General features: G+C 33.5%; 1 protein-coding gene across 1 annotated transcript; it reads left to right on the top strand.

The window, feature by feature from the left end:
- Window positions 1-11,669: 11,669 nt before the first annotated feature.
- LOC131875170 (pentatricopeptide repeat-containing protein At1g14470-like) lies at window positions 11,670-12,911 on the top strand. Its single transcript, XM_059219203.1, has 3 exons — window positions 11,670-11,895; window positions 12,045-12,324; window positions 12,737-12,911. The coding sequence occupies exons 1-3, from the start codon at window positions 11,670-11,672 to the stop codon at window positions 12,909-12,911; spliced, it is 681 nt and encodes a 226-aa protein (XP_059075186.1).
- The last annotated feature ends 900 nt before the right edge of the window (window positions 12,912-13,811 follow it).

The raw sequence follows: 13,811 nt of genomic DNA, 5'->3' as shown, positions 1-13,811 counted from the left end.
GGAGTCTTTCACTTTGTGCCCCCTTGCTTGATGCATTGGTGATGTCATTTTGTGTGTCGTTGTGCTTATCATGATACCTTGTGTGCACATTGTTGTGTAATGCAACATTTGAATGTCACTTACAATGCAAAAATAATGTTCATTCAATTTTGGTTCAATTAATGTCTTGTGTGAAAGCTTGGGGAATTACATTATGAAAATGTTTGAAACCGATTTGAAGTGTTTATTAAAAAATTTAGTGATGGACAGAGTTGTTGAAGTATATTAAGTTGTCACTTCATCCATTACTGTCATGATCTTTTGACTTGAGTGCATGAAATTCATAAGTCTATTAGAATTTTACTTTTTTTAATAAAATTTTCCACTTAACAACTGAACCATCTATGAGAAAGTATTAGTGGATAAGTGATATCTTAAAATCAACTATGCATTCACTTAAAAGGATTGAAACATGAATGAAACAAAACCTCTAAATCAAGAAGATAATCAGGTTCCACTACCCACAAGCTCATGTTATGTTTGAAATCGAGAGAGAGAGAGAGAGAGAGAGAGAGAGAGAGAGAGAGAGAGATGGTCATGGATATGGAGATGGAAAAGGAAAGGGATACAAAGAGGAGAAGGAGAGATAAAGAGAGAGGAGAGAGATAGAAGAGATAAATATATAGAGAGGGAGAGAGGAGAGAATGAGAGATCGGAAGAAAAAGATATAGATAACAAGTCACACACACACACACACACACACACACACACACACACAAAGAGAGAGAGAGAGAGAGAGAGAGAGAGAGAGAGAGAGAGAGATGCATGGATAGAGATGTATGGATAGAGAAAGAGGAGCATGCCTAGAGATAGAGGGAGAGATGAAGATAAGAAGTGATATACAGAGAGAGTGAGAGAGAGATAGAGATATATACGCATCGAGAAATAGAGACAAGGAGGGAGAAATAAGGAGTGTGTGTATATGAGTGGGAGAGAGATAGATGATAATTGTAAATAAAGATAGAGAGAGAGAGAGATAGAGAGTGAGAGAGAAATAAAGAGAGGAGAGAAAGAGAAGAGAGATATAAAAAGAGATTTAGTGATAGGGAGAGAGGGGGAGAGGAAGAGATTGTTGGAAGTGGATTGACTTTGAGAGGGGGGGTGAATCAGAGTCAATAATCAATTTAACTCTCTTTAATTTTTTCTTACTTTGGAAAGCTCTTTTAACACACATATGACACCCTAACTTGTATCGAAGCATGCATTTCTATTCAACAATATATATAATTGAGTAATCTTGATATGCTTCTTATTGAACTTGCCAAAGCATCAAATTATGACTGGTAGAATTAATTAAAAAACAAAGTGACCGGCATAAAGAATTAAAATTTTGTAGAACAACAATGAAGCATAAATAAATGTATCAGAGCATTCATCTAATGGAACACATAAAGTGGATTAGCACACAACACAGATTTTCATGAGTGGAAAACCCTCTTGGGGTAGAAAAACCACTCGATAAAAGAATATTTTATTATCTCAAGAAGCACCCACTCCTTACACTGTATTTAGAAGTCTCAAACTTCAAGGAGCACCGACCCCTATGTCACAAATGATATCAAGAAAATATCTCCAACTATGAGCACTGATAAATTCAGAAGTGCATCATATTATGCAACTCTCAACTTGTCAATCACTGAACAAGATTAATACAAAAGATGGTCTATCACCACCATATCTATTTTTTTTTGTTACACCCTGTTATATTCAAGAGATCTATCCTTCATCAAGCAAAACCAACTTATCAGGTTCCCAAACTATAATACGGGTTTTATAGAACTGAATCACAACCGGAATAAAACTGGTTTGATAGAACTGAATCACAACCGGAATAAAACTGTTTTGTGTGTTCATCCTTGAGTAGGGTTACCAAACCCTAACTTAGGTTGGAGTTAATAAAAATTTATCACCAAAATAAATGTACTCCATAGGATCTCTTTAGAAATACTTCTTTCCTTTTCCCAATTTTTGTTTCAAAAAAAAAAAATTACTTGTGATTATTTCTTTGGAAGAATATAGTAGCAAGAAAGATATTTTTAATCTTTGCATTTTTGATAACTGGAAAAATACTCGGGACCATCTTTTTCATTTTTTTTAAAAATAGAAGAGTAAACACTTTTATCTTTCTATTTTTTTCTTTCACTTCCATTTTACTTTTTACCCTTCATGGTTTGACAAGAGAAAACACTTTTATCTTTCTTTCTTTTTTTCTTTCACTTCCTTTTTTTTTACTTTTGACCCTTCACGGTTTCACAAAACATACTCCAAAAATAACAATTTGACAATTTGATGCTAAAACAATTGCGAGAAATCCCCACAAAATTAGCCATAAAATATTACCATCTGAAGCATTCATACCTGTAGATTATTAAATCAAAAGCATTCATACCTGTAGATTATTAAATCAAAAAGTACCACAATGCGAATTTGAAGAACCACTGGTCACTGAACCTACCTTCTTCTCTTCCACAAAAAGTTTCACTATCAATGAATACCAAAAATTAATCTACTTACACCTGTCCACTATTCATAGAGATAAAGCTATATAGTCACCAAAACCTTTTTGTCATCAAGGACAATGCAACATAACAAAGGTAACAAACTCCCCCTTTGTCCTTGATGGCAAAAACCTAAACCATCATAAAACTGAACCATCATTAACTGCTAGAAACAACATCATGATACCATAAATACCACCTGAGTAAACTGCCAATTAATTTGTGAAACCTTAGAACAACCTGTAATTCCAACTATCTGTGAAACTCAGAATAACCTGTAACTCCAACTGTGAAACTTTAGAATAACCTGTAAGAACAACTGTCTTCTCCCCCTTTTTGTCTCAAGGACAAAGGGAAAAACTTGGGGAGAGTGATGCTCCCCCTCATAGAATGCAAGATATTAAGCAAGAATAGATTGAGAGATAACTCCCAACCTGTCTCTAAAATGTTCAAATACTTCTTTAGATAGAGCCTTTGTGAAAATGTCAGCCACTTGTGCCTGGGAAGGCACATATAAAAGTTGAAATTCATTAGCTAACACCTGTTCACGTAGAAAATGTAACTTTATTGCAACATGTTTAGTGCGTGAGTGCATAATAGGATTTTTAGAAAGATTTATGGCACTAGTGTTATCACAAAAAATAGAGATTGGCTTGTTTACTGTAATACCCATATCAGCAAGTTGATAAGACATCCAGATTAATTGGGTACAACAAGCTGTTGCGGCAATATACTCAGATTCTGCAGTTGATAAAGTGACACATTCTTGTTTTTTGCTATGCCAGGCAACAAGACGATCTCCTAGGAAGAAAGCTGCACCACTGGTGCTTTTTCTATCATCTACACAGCCAGCCCAGTCAGCATCTGTAAAACCAACAAGAGTAAAATCATTATTTCGTGGATATCATAAACCATAGTCTAAAGTACCTTGAATGTACTTTAAAATTCTTTTCACAGCTATCAAATGAGATTGTTTAGGGGCAGATTGAAATCGTGAAACCAAACAGAGTGCATGCATTAAATCAGGCCTAGATGCAGTTAAATAAAGTAAGCTGCCTATCATTGATCTGTACTCAGATTGATTGACTTCAGGTGAGTCATCTGCCTTGGTTAATTTACAGCTAGTCTCCATTGGAGTACTAACAGGTTTGCAATCTATCATATTAAACTTCTTTAGCATTTCTTTTGCATATTTGGTTTGTGATAAAAAAATGCCTTGTTCAAGCTGCATTACTTGAAGACCAAGAAAGAAGGTTAATTCACCCAACATGGACATTTCAAATTCAGATTCCATGAGTTTTGAAATTTTTTTTGGATAAAGAATCATTATTGCAACCAAAAATGATATCATCCACATAGACCTCAACAAGTAAAATATCATTACCTTCAACTTTGACATATAAGTTACTGTCAATTCCACCTCTCGTAAATCCATTTGCTGTAAGGTGAGCATCTAACCTGGAGTACCAAGCTCTTGGAGCTTGTTTAAGACCATATAGAGCCTTTTTCAACCTGTATACATAATTAGGTTTATCTGCAGAGACAAACCCTTCTGGCTATTCCATATATACCTCTTCATCAAGATAACCATTTAGGAATGCTGTTTTAACATCCATTTGATAAATTTTAAAATTTTTATAACAGGAGTATGCCAGAAATATTCGTATTGACTCTAGCCTAGCAACAGGTGCAAATGTTTCACCAAAATCTACACCTTCTTGCTGTGCATAGCCTTTACACACAAAGCGTGCTTTATTCCTAACAACTTTACCAGATTCATCAAGTTTATTTCTGAAAATCCATTTACCCCCTATAACATTTTTATCATCCGGTCTAGGCACTAGTTCCCAAGTTTTATTCTTTTCTATTTGATTGATTTCATCTTGCATTGCATTCAGCCAACAATCATTAATAAGAGCTTCAGAAACAGACTTAGGTTCAAAATCAGTTACCAGAAAGTAATGCTCAGCCATTTGAGCTTGTTCACCAATTCTTGCTCTTCTCCTAGTCAAGATTCCTGCATCTATTTCACCAATAATTTGACTTTGAGGATGTCTTTTAGTAATGATTCTAGAGGGTGTATGTAAAAGATTTTCTGCTTTAGGACTTGATGGAGGACTCTTCTCATTTGTAATTTCTGCTTCAGCAGATTTAGAAACTTGTTCCAGTCTTATTGGTATATCCTCTTCAACATCCTGCATACCATCACTTAGAAAGAATTGCTCATCAAATCTTACATTAACAGTTTCAACAATTTTGTTCAATCTATTATTGAAACACCTATAAGCTTTGCTATGAGTAGAATATCCAAGAAATATACCCTCATCAGTCTTAGCATCAAAGCTTCCTAGATTCTCTTCATCTCTTTTTATATAACACTTGCACCCAAAAATCTTGAAATACTTAATTGAAGCAGCTTTACCATACCAGAGTTCATAAGGAGTAAAAGTAGATTTTACCCTAATTTGCACACGATTCAGAATATAAACAGCTGTGTGAACAGCTTCTTTCCAATATCTGTCTGGTAGATTTGCCTCATTAAGCATTGTGCGAGCCATCTCTTTGACTGTTCTGTTTTTCCTCTCAACCACCCCATTTTGTTGAGGTGTTCGAGCAGCATCATACTGTCTTTTAATGCCATGTTTTTCACAATAATCAACAAATTCTTGTGATGTAAATTCACCACCCTTGTCTGATCTTAAACATTTAAGTTTTAAATCAGTTTCATGTTCAACCATTTTCCTAAAAATTTTAAATCTGTCAAATGCTTCAGATTTATGTTTGAGAAAAGTGACCCATACCATTCTTGTATAATCATCCACAAAGAGCATGAAGTATTTTTCACCATTGATGGATTGTGTCCTTGTTGGACCACATAAATTTGTATGAACAAGTTGTAAAGGACTAGTAGAAGAGTGTTCTTTAGATTTAAAAGAAACTTTTGTCGGTTTACCTTTCAAACACTCTTTGCACACAATATTTAATGGTTTGCTCAAGATGGGTAAACCTCTAACATTCTGGTTCTTGCTGATTCGAACTAGATTATCAAAGTTTACATGTCCCAAGCGCTTGTGCCATAACCAGTTTTCTTCTACTTGACCCATAAGACACATACCTACATTATTTTCATAATCTGTGGAGTCAAGTAAATTGTAAACATTCCCAATAGTCCTCAAACTAGTAGCAACAATTTTACCAGATTTATTTTTGATAGCACAACCTTGAGAACTAAAAGATACATTATAACCACTATCACAAATTTGACTGACACTCAACAAATTGTGTTTTAATCCTTCAACAAAATAAACATCATGAATAGGAGTGTCATCATTTAGCAGTAATGTGCCTTTACCTCTGACAAAGGCTCCTGAATTATCACCAAATCTTAAAAAACCTCCATCAAAGTTTTCAAAATGAAGGAATTTATTTCTGTCTCCTGTCATATGGTGTGAACAGCCACTGTCCAACACCCACAATGACTTTTTACTTGAAAGAAATGCAGTTTGCACTATCATAGACTGTTCAGAACTAGGGACAAACTTTGGTTTCCACACCTTATGAATTTTTTCCTTTGACTTGCATTGAGAAGAAGTATGTCCAAAGAAGTTACACTTAATGCACTTCACAGTATTTGGAAAACCAGAGGCTTGATTATGTCCAAACATAGAAGTTCTATGTTGCACAAATCTGCAAGTGTTAACCTTATGGCCAAACTTGTTGCAGTAAAAACAGTAACCATGAAAGAACCCAAACCTAAAAGGAGTCATTCTGTTGTAGGCCTAAAATTGTTTTTTGTTTGCAAGTTTAGTAATTTGTTTTGATGATTCAGCACTATCAAAACCTATACCTGTCAAATTCTTGCATTGTTTTTGTTTGCTTAACATTTCATTCAAATGCAAGGTACTTTCATACTGCTCAATCTGCTTATGTAAAGAACTACTTTGTTGTTCCAAAATGTTAACTTTCAATTCACTATCAGCAAGTAAGACTTTCAGATCCTCAACTGTTTGCTTTGAATCTTTTAATTCAATTTGTAAAATCTGTTTTTCACTTTCATGAGAAGCTACAAGTTTCTTAAACCTTTTGATTTCTTTGAGAGCACACAGTAACTCTCCTTCAAGATCAATTTCACCTTGATCTAAATCATCAGATTGATCTACTGATATGTTATTTAAATCTTTCTTTGAGGAAGTTTCTATTGCAGCCATAAACAAGGTTTCATCACCTTCACAAGGTGAGTCATCTGAATCATTTTCAGAATCTTCTTTAATAAAAAGACTCTTCTTTTTCTGAAAAGGATTGAATTTCTTTTTAGAGTTCCATTTTTTCATTTTGAATACTTTTTCTGGTTTTTCTTCTTCATTATTTTGATCACTCAGGGGACATTGAGCAGCAAAGTGCCCAGCTTTGCCGCAATTAAAACATTTGAAGGGTAATTTTCCCTTATACTTCTTTTTTAACTTTCTAACTAGCAAAGCTTCTATAGCATCTGAAAGTTCAGACTCACTATCTAGTTCCTCCTTCTTTTCTACTTTAAATGCAGTTTCTTTAGAACTAGAAGGATTACTACCTATCCTCATTTCATAGGCTGTGAGTATGCTTTGTAGGTTGTCAAGAGACATAGTTGAAAAGCTTTTCTTTTCTTCTAAAGTTGACACCTTAGTTTCAAATTTAGGAAGTAAAGTTCTAATAACCTTTCTGACAACATCGTTTTCATCAACATTTTCACCAAGACCCCTTCTTGAATTCACAACTTCATCAATTCTAAGAAAATAATTTGCAATAGTCTCATCTTCTTTCATTCTCAATGACTCAAATTGATTCTTGAGTGTGAGAATTTTAGATTCTTTGACCTTTTCATCACCTTGATAAATAGTTTCAAGCTTGCTCCATATTTCATGAGCAGATGGACAATGCATAACTTTAACAAACACATCCTTGGTAAGACCACACAAGAGAGCATGTTTTGCTCTAGCATTTAACTCATACTGAGATTTAGCATCAGGATCTGAAGGAATAGCATTAGGAACAACATATTTTGTGATAACAATGTTCCACACATTTACATCAACAGAGATCAAGTACGTTTCCATTCTGATCTTCCAAAACACATAATCTGTGCCATCAAAGAGGGGAGCTCTTGAAAGAGAGGCACCTTCTTGTGAATAAGCCATGACAAGACTTCCAAAAGACCAGGAACAATCCCTAGGATAGACCTAAATGATGGGACCCTATGCTCTGATACCACTTGTTGGAAGTGGATTGACTCTGAGAGGGGGGGTGAATCAGAGTCAATAATCAATTTAACTCTCTTTAATTTTTTCTTACTTTGGAAAGCTCTTTTAACACACATATGACACCCTAACTTGTATCGAAGCATGCATTTCTGATTAAACAATATATATAATTGAGTAATCTTGATATGCTTCTTATTGAACTTGTCAAAGCATCAAATTATGACTGGTAGAATTAATTAAAAAACAAAGTGACCGGCATAAAGAATTAAAATTTTGTAGAACAACAATGAAGCATAAATAAATGTATCAGAGCATTCATCTAATGGAACACATAAAGTGGATTAGCACACAACACAGATTTTCATGAGTGGAAAACCCTCTTGGGGTAGAAAAACCACTCGATAAAAGAATATTTTATTATCTCAAGAAGCACCCACTCCTTACACTGTATTTAGAAGTCTCAAACTTCAAGGAGCACTGACCCCTATGTCACAAATGATATCAAGAAAATATCTCCAACTATGAGCACTGATAAATTCAGAAGTGCATCATATTATGCAACTCTCAACTTGTCAATCACTGAACAAGATTAATACAAAAGATGGTCTATCACCGCCATATCTATTTTTTTTGTTACACCCTGTTATATTCAAGAGATCTATCCTTCATCAAGCAAAACCAACTTATCAGGTTCCCAAACTATAATACGGGTTTTATAGAACTGAATCACAACCGGAATAAAACTGGTTTGATAGAACTAAATCACAACCGGAATAAAACTGTTTTGTGTGTTCATCCTTGAGTAGGGTTACCAAACCCTAACTTAGGTTGGAGTTAATAAAAATTTATCACCAAAATAAATGTACTCCATAGGATCTCTTTAGAAATACTTCTTTCCTTTTCCCAATTTTTGTTTCAAAAAAAAAAAATTACTTGTGATTATTTCTTTGGAAGAATAGTAGCAAGAAAGATATTTTTAATCTTTGCATTTTTGATAACTGGAAAAATACTCGGAACCATCTTTTTCATTTTTTTTAAAAATAGAAGAGTAAACACTTTTATCTTTCTATTTTTTTCTTTCACTTCCATTTTACTTTTTACCCTTCATGGTTTGACAAGAGAAAACACTTTTATCTTTCTTTCTTTTTTTCTTTCACTTCCTTTTTTTTACTTTTGACCCTTCACGGTTTCACAAAACATACTCCAAAAATAACAATTTGACAATTTGATGCTAAAACAATTGCGAGAAATCCCCACAAAATTAGCCATAAAATATTACCATCTGAAGCATTCATACCTGTAGATTATTAAATCAAAAAGTACCACAATGCGAATTTGAAGAACCACTGGTCACTGAACCTACCTTCTTCTCTTCCACAAAAAGTTTCACTATCAATGAATACCAAAAATTAATCTGCTTACACCTGTCCACTATTCATAGAGATAAAGCTATATAGTCACCAAAACCTTTTTGTCATCAAGGACAATGCAGCATAACAAAGGTAACAGAGATATGGATAGAAAGGAGAGATAGAGAGATAGATATAACTTGGGAAGATAGAGAGGGTGAGAGAGATAAATATATAGAGAGAGGGAGAGATGCAAGGGGCGAAGAAGAGGGAGAGGAAAAATTAGAGATAAAAAAAAGGAAGAAAATGAGAGGGGTAGATGGAGAGATAGAAAGATGAAGATATAGGAAGTGATATATAGAGCGATGAATAGATTGAAAGATAAAGGAGGTGATAGAAACAAGTGATAAAGAGAGGGAGAGATAGAAGGGATGCATAGTGATAAAGAGATAGATGTGGAGATGGGGAGGGAATAACAAGAGTGTGTGTGTGAGAGAGTGAGAGATATAGACTTAAAGATAGGGAGGGAGAGGGATATGGAGATAGAGTTAAAGATAGAGAGGGGGGATATATAAATAGATGGAGAGGGAGGGAGAGGGAGGGAGAGAAATAGAGAGGATAGAGATATAGAGAGATGTGGAAAAAGAGAGTGATAGGGAGAGAGAAAGAGTGGAAAGATGGAGGGAGAGAGAGATGCAAAAAGATGTAAAGTGTGCCGAAAGATTTCATATTTATTTATTAGTCAACTTAAAAAATAATTATATTATTATATTATAATTAATATTAATTTATTATCATATTATGATATTGTAATCAATATTATATTATTATTAAGATATGAGTATATTTAAATATTTTTTATATTTCTATTAAACTCTTCACCAAAGCAAAAAAACCTATTAAGACTAATTATTATTATTATATTATCATATCTTTATATTATTATTATAATATTATTTTGACAAAGTTAACTATTAGTAAGCTGGAGAAAAATAGAATTGCTTAATAGTTAAACTCGGAGTGAGTGGTAGTTATGAGTAGTTTTTCATGCATTTATTTTAATTTAGGTTATTTAAAGTTATTTAAATTATATTTATTTAAGTAATAGTAAAACTAATTGTAATTATGACGGGTGTTATACAATATTATGGGTGTCAATTTTAATCAGGGGGTTTTTAACTTCGCATATCTATCAATCAATTATGTGAGTATTAATATGCCTTTCACGTAATTATATTATTTTAAAAATAAATTTAAATTATGTAAATGCATATCCAAATCTTCTTTTATTTAATTTTTTATTATTTATTTGTTCAATTTTATCGTTATTTATATTAAGTATACATTTTTTATAAAATTCAATTAATCAATCTATAAAATTATCATAAATATATCATTAATAACTATTATTTTTTATTAATTCACACATATATATTTACACCTATGTGAACAAAACAGAGAGCAACCAAGCAATTGCATATATATTTTCAAATAATCATGCAAGCTTTCTCATCAATGATATCACTAAATAATAAGTAACATAGTTTCATTCACCTAAATTTTAAAATATATCAATATCTATAATTAGTAATCAAATTGACAATGTAATTACCAAGCAAATTATATTAAGTTAACTTTAATTTATGATTTTCAATTATTTATATTTTATTTTTGAATTTCAAATTTAAAAAATTTCAAAAATGATATCACTAAATAATAAGTATATTTGACATTTACAAATAATCAACATAATTTCATTCACCTAAATTTTAAAGTATATCAATATCTATAATTAGTAAATCAAATTGACAATTAATGTAATTACGAAGCAAATTATATTAAGTTAACTTTAATATGATTTTAAGTTATTTATATTTATATTTTTAAACTTCAAATTTCAAAAATTATATGAATAACTTACTATTCAGAGACATATGTAAGATCACGTGCGAGTTTGGTCTTGGATTCGTTGAAGAGTTCATCTGTAATTTTGATTTCCTTAGTTATGTTTCTCTTGTATCTTTGGTGGGATTTCAAGTGAAAATGTTTGGTGTTGGAGTTTACTTCCTTGAGCTATAACATTTTGGATTTGACTCTCCACTTTTGTTCATCCAGGCAAGAAATATCATATAGTTTGTGGAGGACGATTCCCCTTTTGTGGAGCAATTCAAGGGAAGGGGTAGAGTTATCAACAGTAGTATCAATTCACTCCAAAGTCTGTAGGGAGAGTTGCCTGAAATAATCTTGAATGGGGAGTCGCTAAGTCCAGCCCTTGGTAGATTTCTTGAAGCGGTGAATTTTGAAATTCCAGAGTTGCGTTGCCAGGGATTGGAGGGAGGGCACTAATTATTCTAGCTATCTTCGACAAATAGGAGCTTAAAACCAGCTTGTGATAAACAAGAAGCATTATATTTGAAAGGGATAGAACCTTTCCTTCGCATGTGATGATAGTTTTGTGATTGGAGATGGAGTTTTGAACAATTTAACTGTTCAAAGATGTTGTAGTTGTAAGCACCCTAGCAGATACGTATGCAAAAAGTGGAAGAATGCACAAGGCAGGCGAACTGTTTGATAAAATACCTCAAAGAAATATAGTTTCATGGACTGCAATGATATTAGGATATGTAAAAAATGGGTTTGTTGAAAAGGCCTTACAAACTTTCAAGCAAATGCAAGTGGTTGGTGTAAAGCCAAACTCCTCGACCTTTGCCAGCATTCTCCAAGCCTGTGTTGAATTTGGAGTTTTGGAACTGGGTAGTCATCCATCAAAACGTAATTAAAAGTGGAGTATGTTTAGATGTTATAGTTGGAAGTGTGTTGGTCCACATCTATGCAAAAATGTGGAAGCATGCACAAGGCATTCGAACTGTTTGACGAAATGCCTCAAAGAAATGAAGTCTCATGGACTCTGGTGATTGCAGGATATGGAGAAAATGGATTTTTGCAAAAACCCTTAGAAAATTTTCTACAAATGCAGCTAGCAGGTGTAAAGCCAAATTCCACAACCTTTTTCAGCCTTGTCCCAGCCTATACCAAAATCGGAGCTTTAGAACAGCGTATGAACCTCCATCAAGACATAATTGAAAGAGGATTTTGGGCGGATGTTGCAGTTGGCAATGCCATCTCATGGAATGGCATTGTTGCAAGATATGCACAAAATGTGTTTTTTGAAAAGGCCTTGGAAACATTTAAGGAAATGTTGTTGGTAGTAGCCAGACTTTACAACCTTTGCCAGAATCCTATCAGCTTGTTCAAAAATAGGAGCCTTAAAGAAGATTATGGATATGAATCAATTCATAATCAAAAGCGATTTTTCTTCAGATGTTGTAGCTACCAATTCTTTGATAGACGTGTATGCAAAACATAGAAACATACGAGCTATGATTTGAAATGTAATAAAGGCATGATTTGAAATAAAAAGAGTTAAAATAAAATATATTTAATTGTACACCCTATTAATTTAGAGGTAGGCAAGAATGATATAATATCTAAATTTTCTATACATATTTACAGTTTCTTGGAAAGCAACGATAATGAAATTTTCTGCTCAGTTCATTTTTTACTATAAAGTATTTTAAATGTTTGTGGTTTAATTCATTGCCTGTAATGTAAGGTACAAAACTGATGTGAAGGGCATAGTCATCAAATCGGTTGCATCCTCTGCAATGTTGTCAGACAAATTCACTCCATTCTGTTTTACAAGTAGGGGAGAGGAGCCAGAACATGTGCACCATTACTTCAGGGGTCCACATGGACCCACAGACCAACTTCGTGTGATGTCCATGTAGACTGTGATGCCCATGTAGACTACTAGTTGGCTACCCAAAATCAAAAGTTTACATGACAACTAGGATTTTTGCTCAGTCATCATTGACGTGCACTCCAACTGGTCAAAAATGTGCCACTTCGGAGCATCGATCGAAACTTGAGCAGGCCCACCCCCGAAACCTGCCATGCTTTCCATCTGTATCGAACCGTGTGGCCGTGTGGTGATCAACAACTTGCACACCTTACCGACCTGTAGATGCATAAATTTTTCATCCTTTGTCCTCGTATATTAATCATAACTCTTTTATGGATATCATTGTCTATTTAATCAAAATCATTAATTATTTTCTCCAATAATTCATTTCACTTACTTGAATCATTAAAACTCATCTTATTATAATTACATTCTTAATCAATTCCTAACTCACTCTATTTATCTCTTTCTTCTTCCATAAATTGCATTCACTCAATGAATGTGGGATAATGCTCATCTATAACTACCTCATTTATCCCATATTTATCCCTTAACTTGTTTTTCCTATGAGGATATTTATAAATTTGTTTGCCCCTCTCATTTGGCCCTCTCTCTCTCGCTGATTGAAATCTTGTTTTCATAACGTCATTCGGCTTACTTGCATACTTATTTTTTGTTTTTGAATCAATCATTCTTCCATTCTTCATAGCTTTTGGTGTTTAAGTGCAAAAATCTGAGAGCACTCACTATTTATTACCAGATCTTGAAGATAGGAAGGCAATAGAATGAAAATGTCTATTAAATCTGCATGTTAGTTTGTGTGCACTTGTTTTATTCGTGCAAGTACTCTATTGTATGGATATTGGAAGAAGCTAAATAAATGGTTTATTTTCCCATTTTCTCCATCTTACATGACCATCTACTCTACCCAATACTCCCACCACCA

This window comes from Cryptomeria japonica, chromosome 4 (genome assembly GCF_030272615.1).
Source record: "Cryptomeria japonica chromosome 4, Sugi_1.0, whole genome shotgun sequence".
Taxonomy (NCBI): Eukaryota; Viridiplantae; Streptophyta; class Pinopsida; order Cupressales; family Cupressaceae; genus Cryptomeria; species Cryptomeria japonica.
Note: the sequence above shows the minus strand (reverse complement) of the source record. Positions and strands in the feature narration are given on the sequence as shown.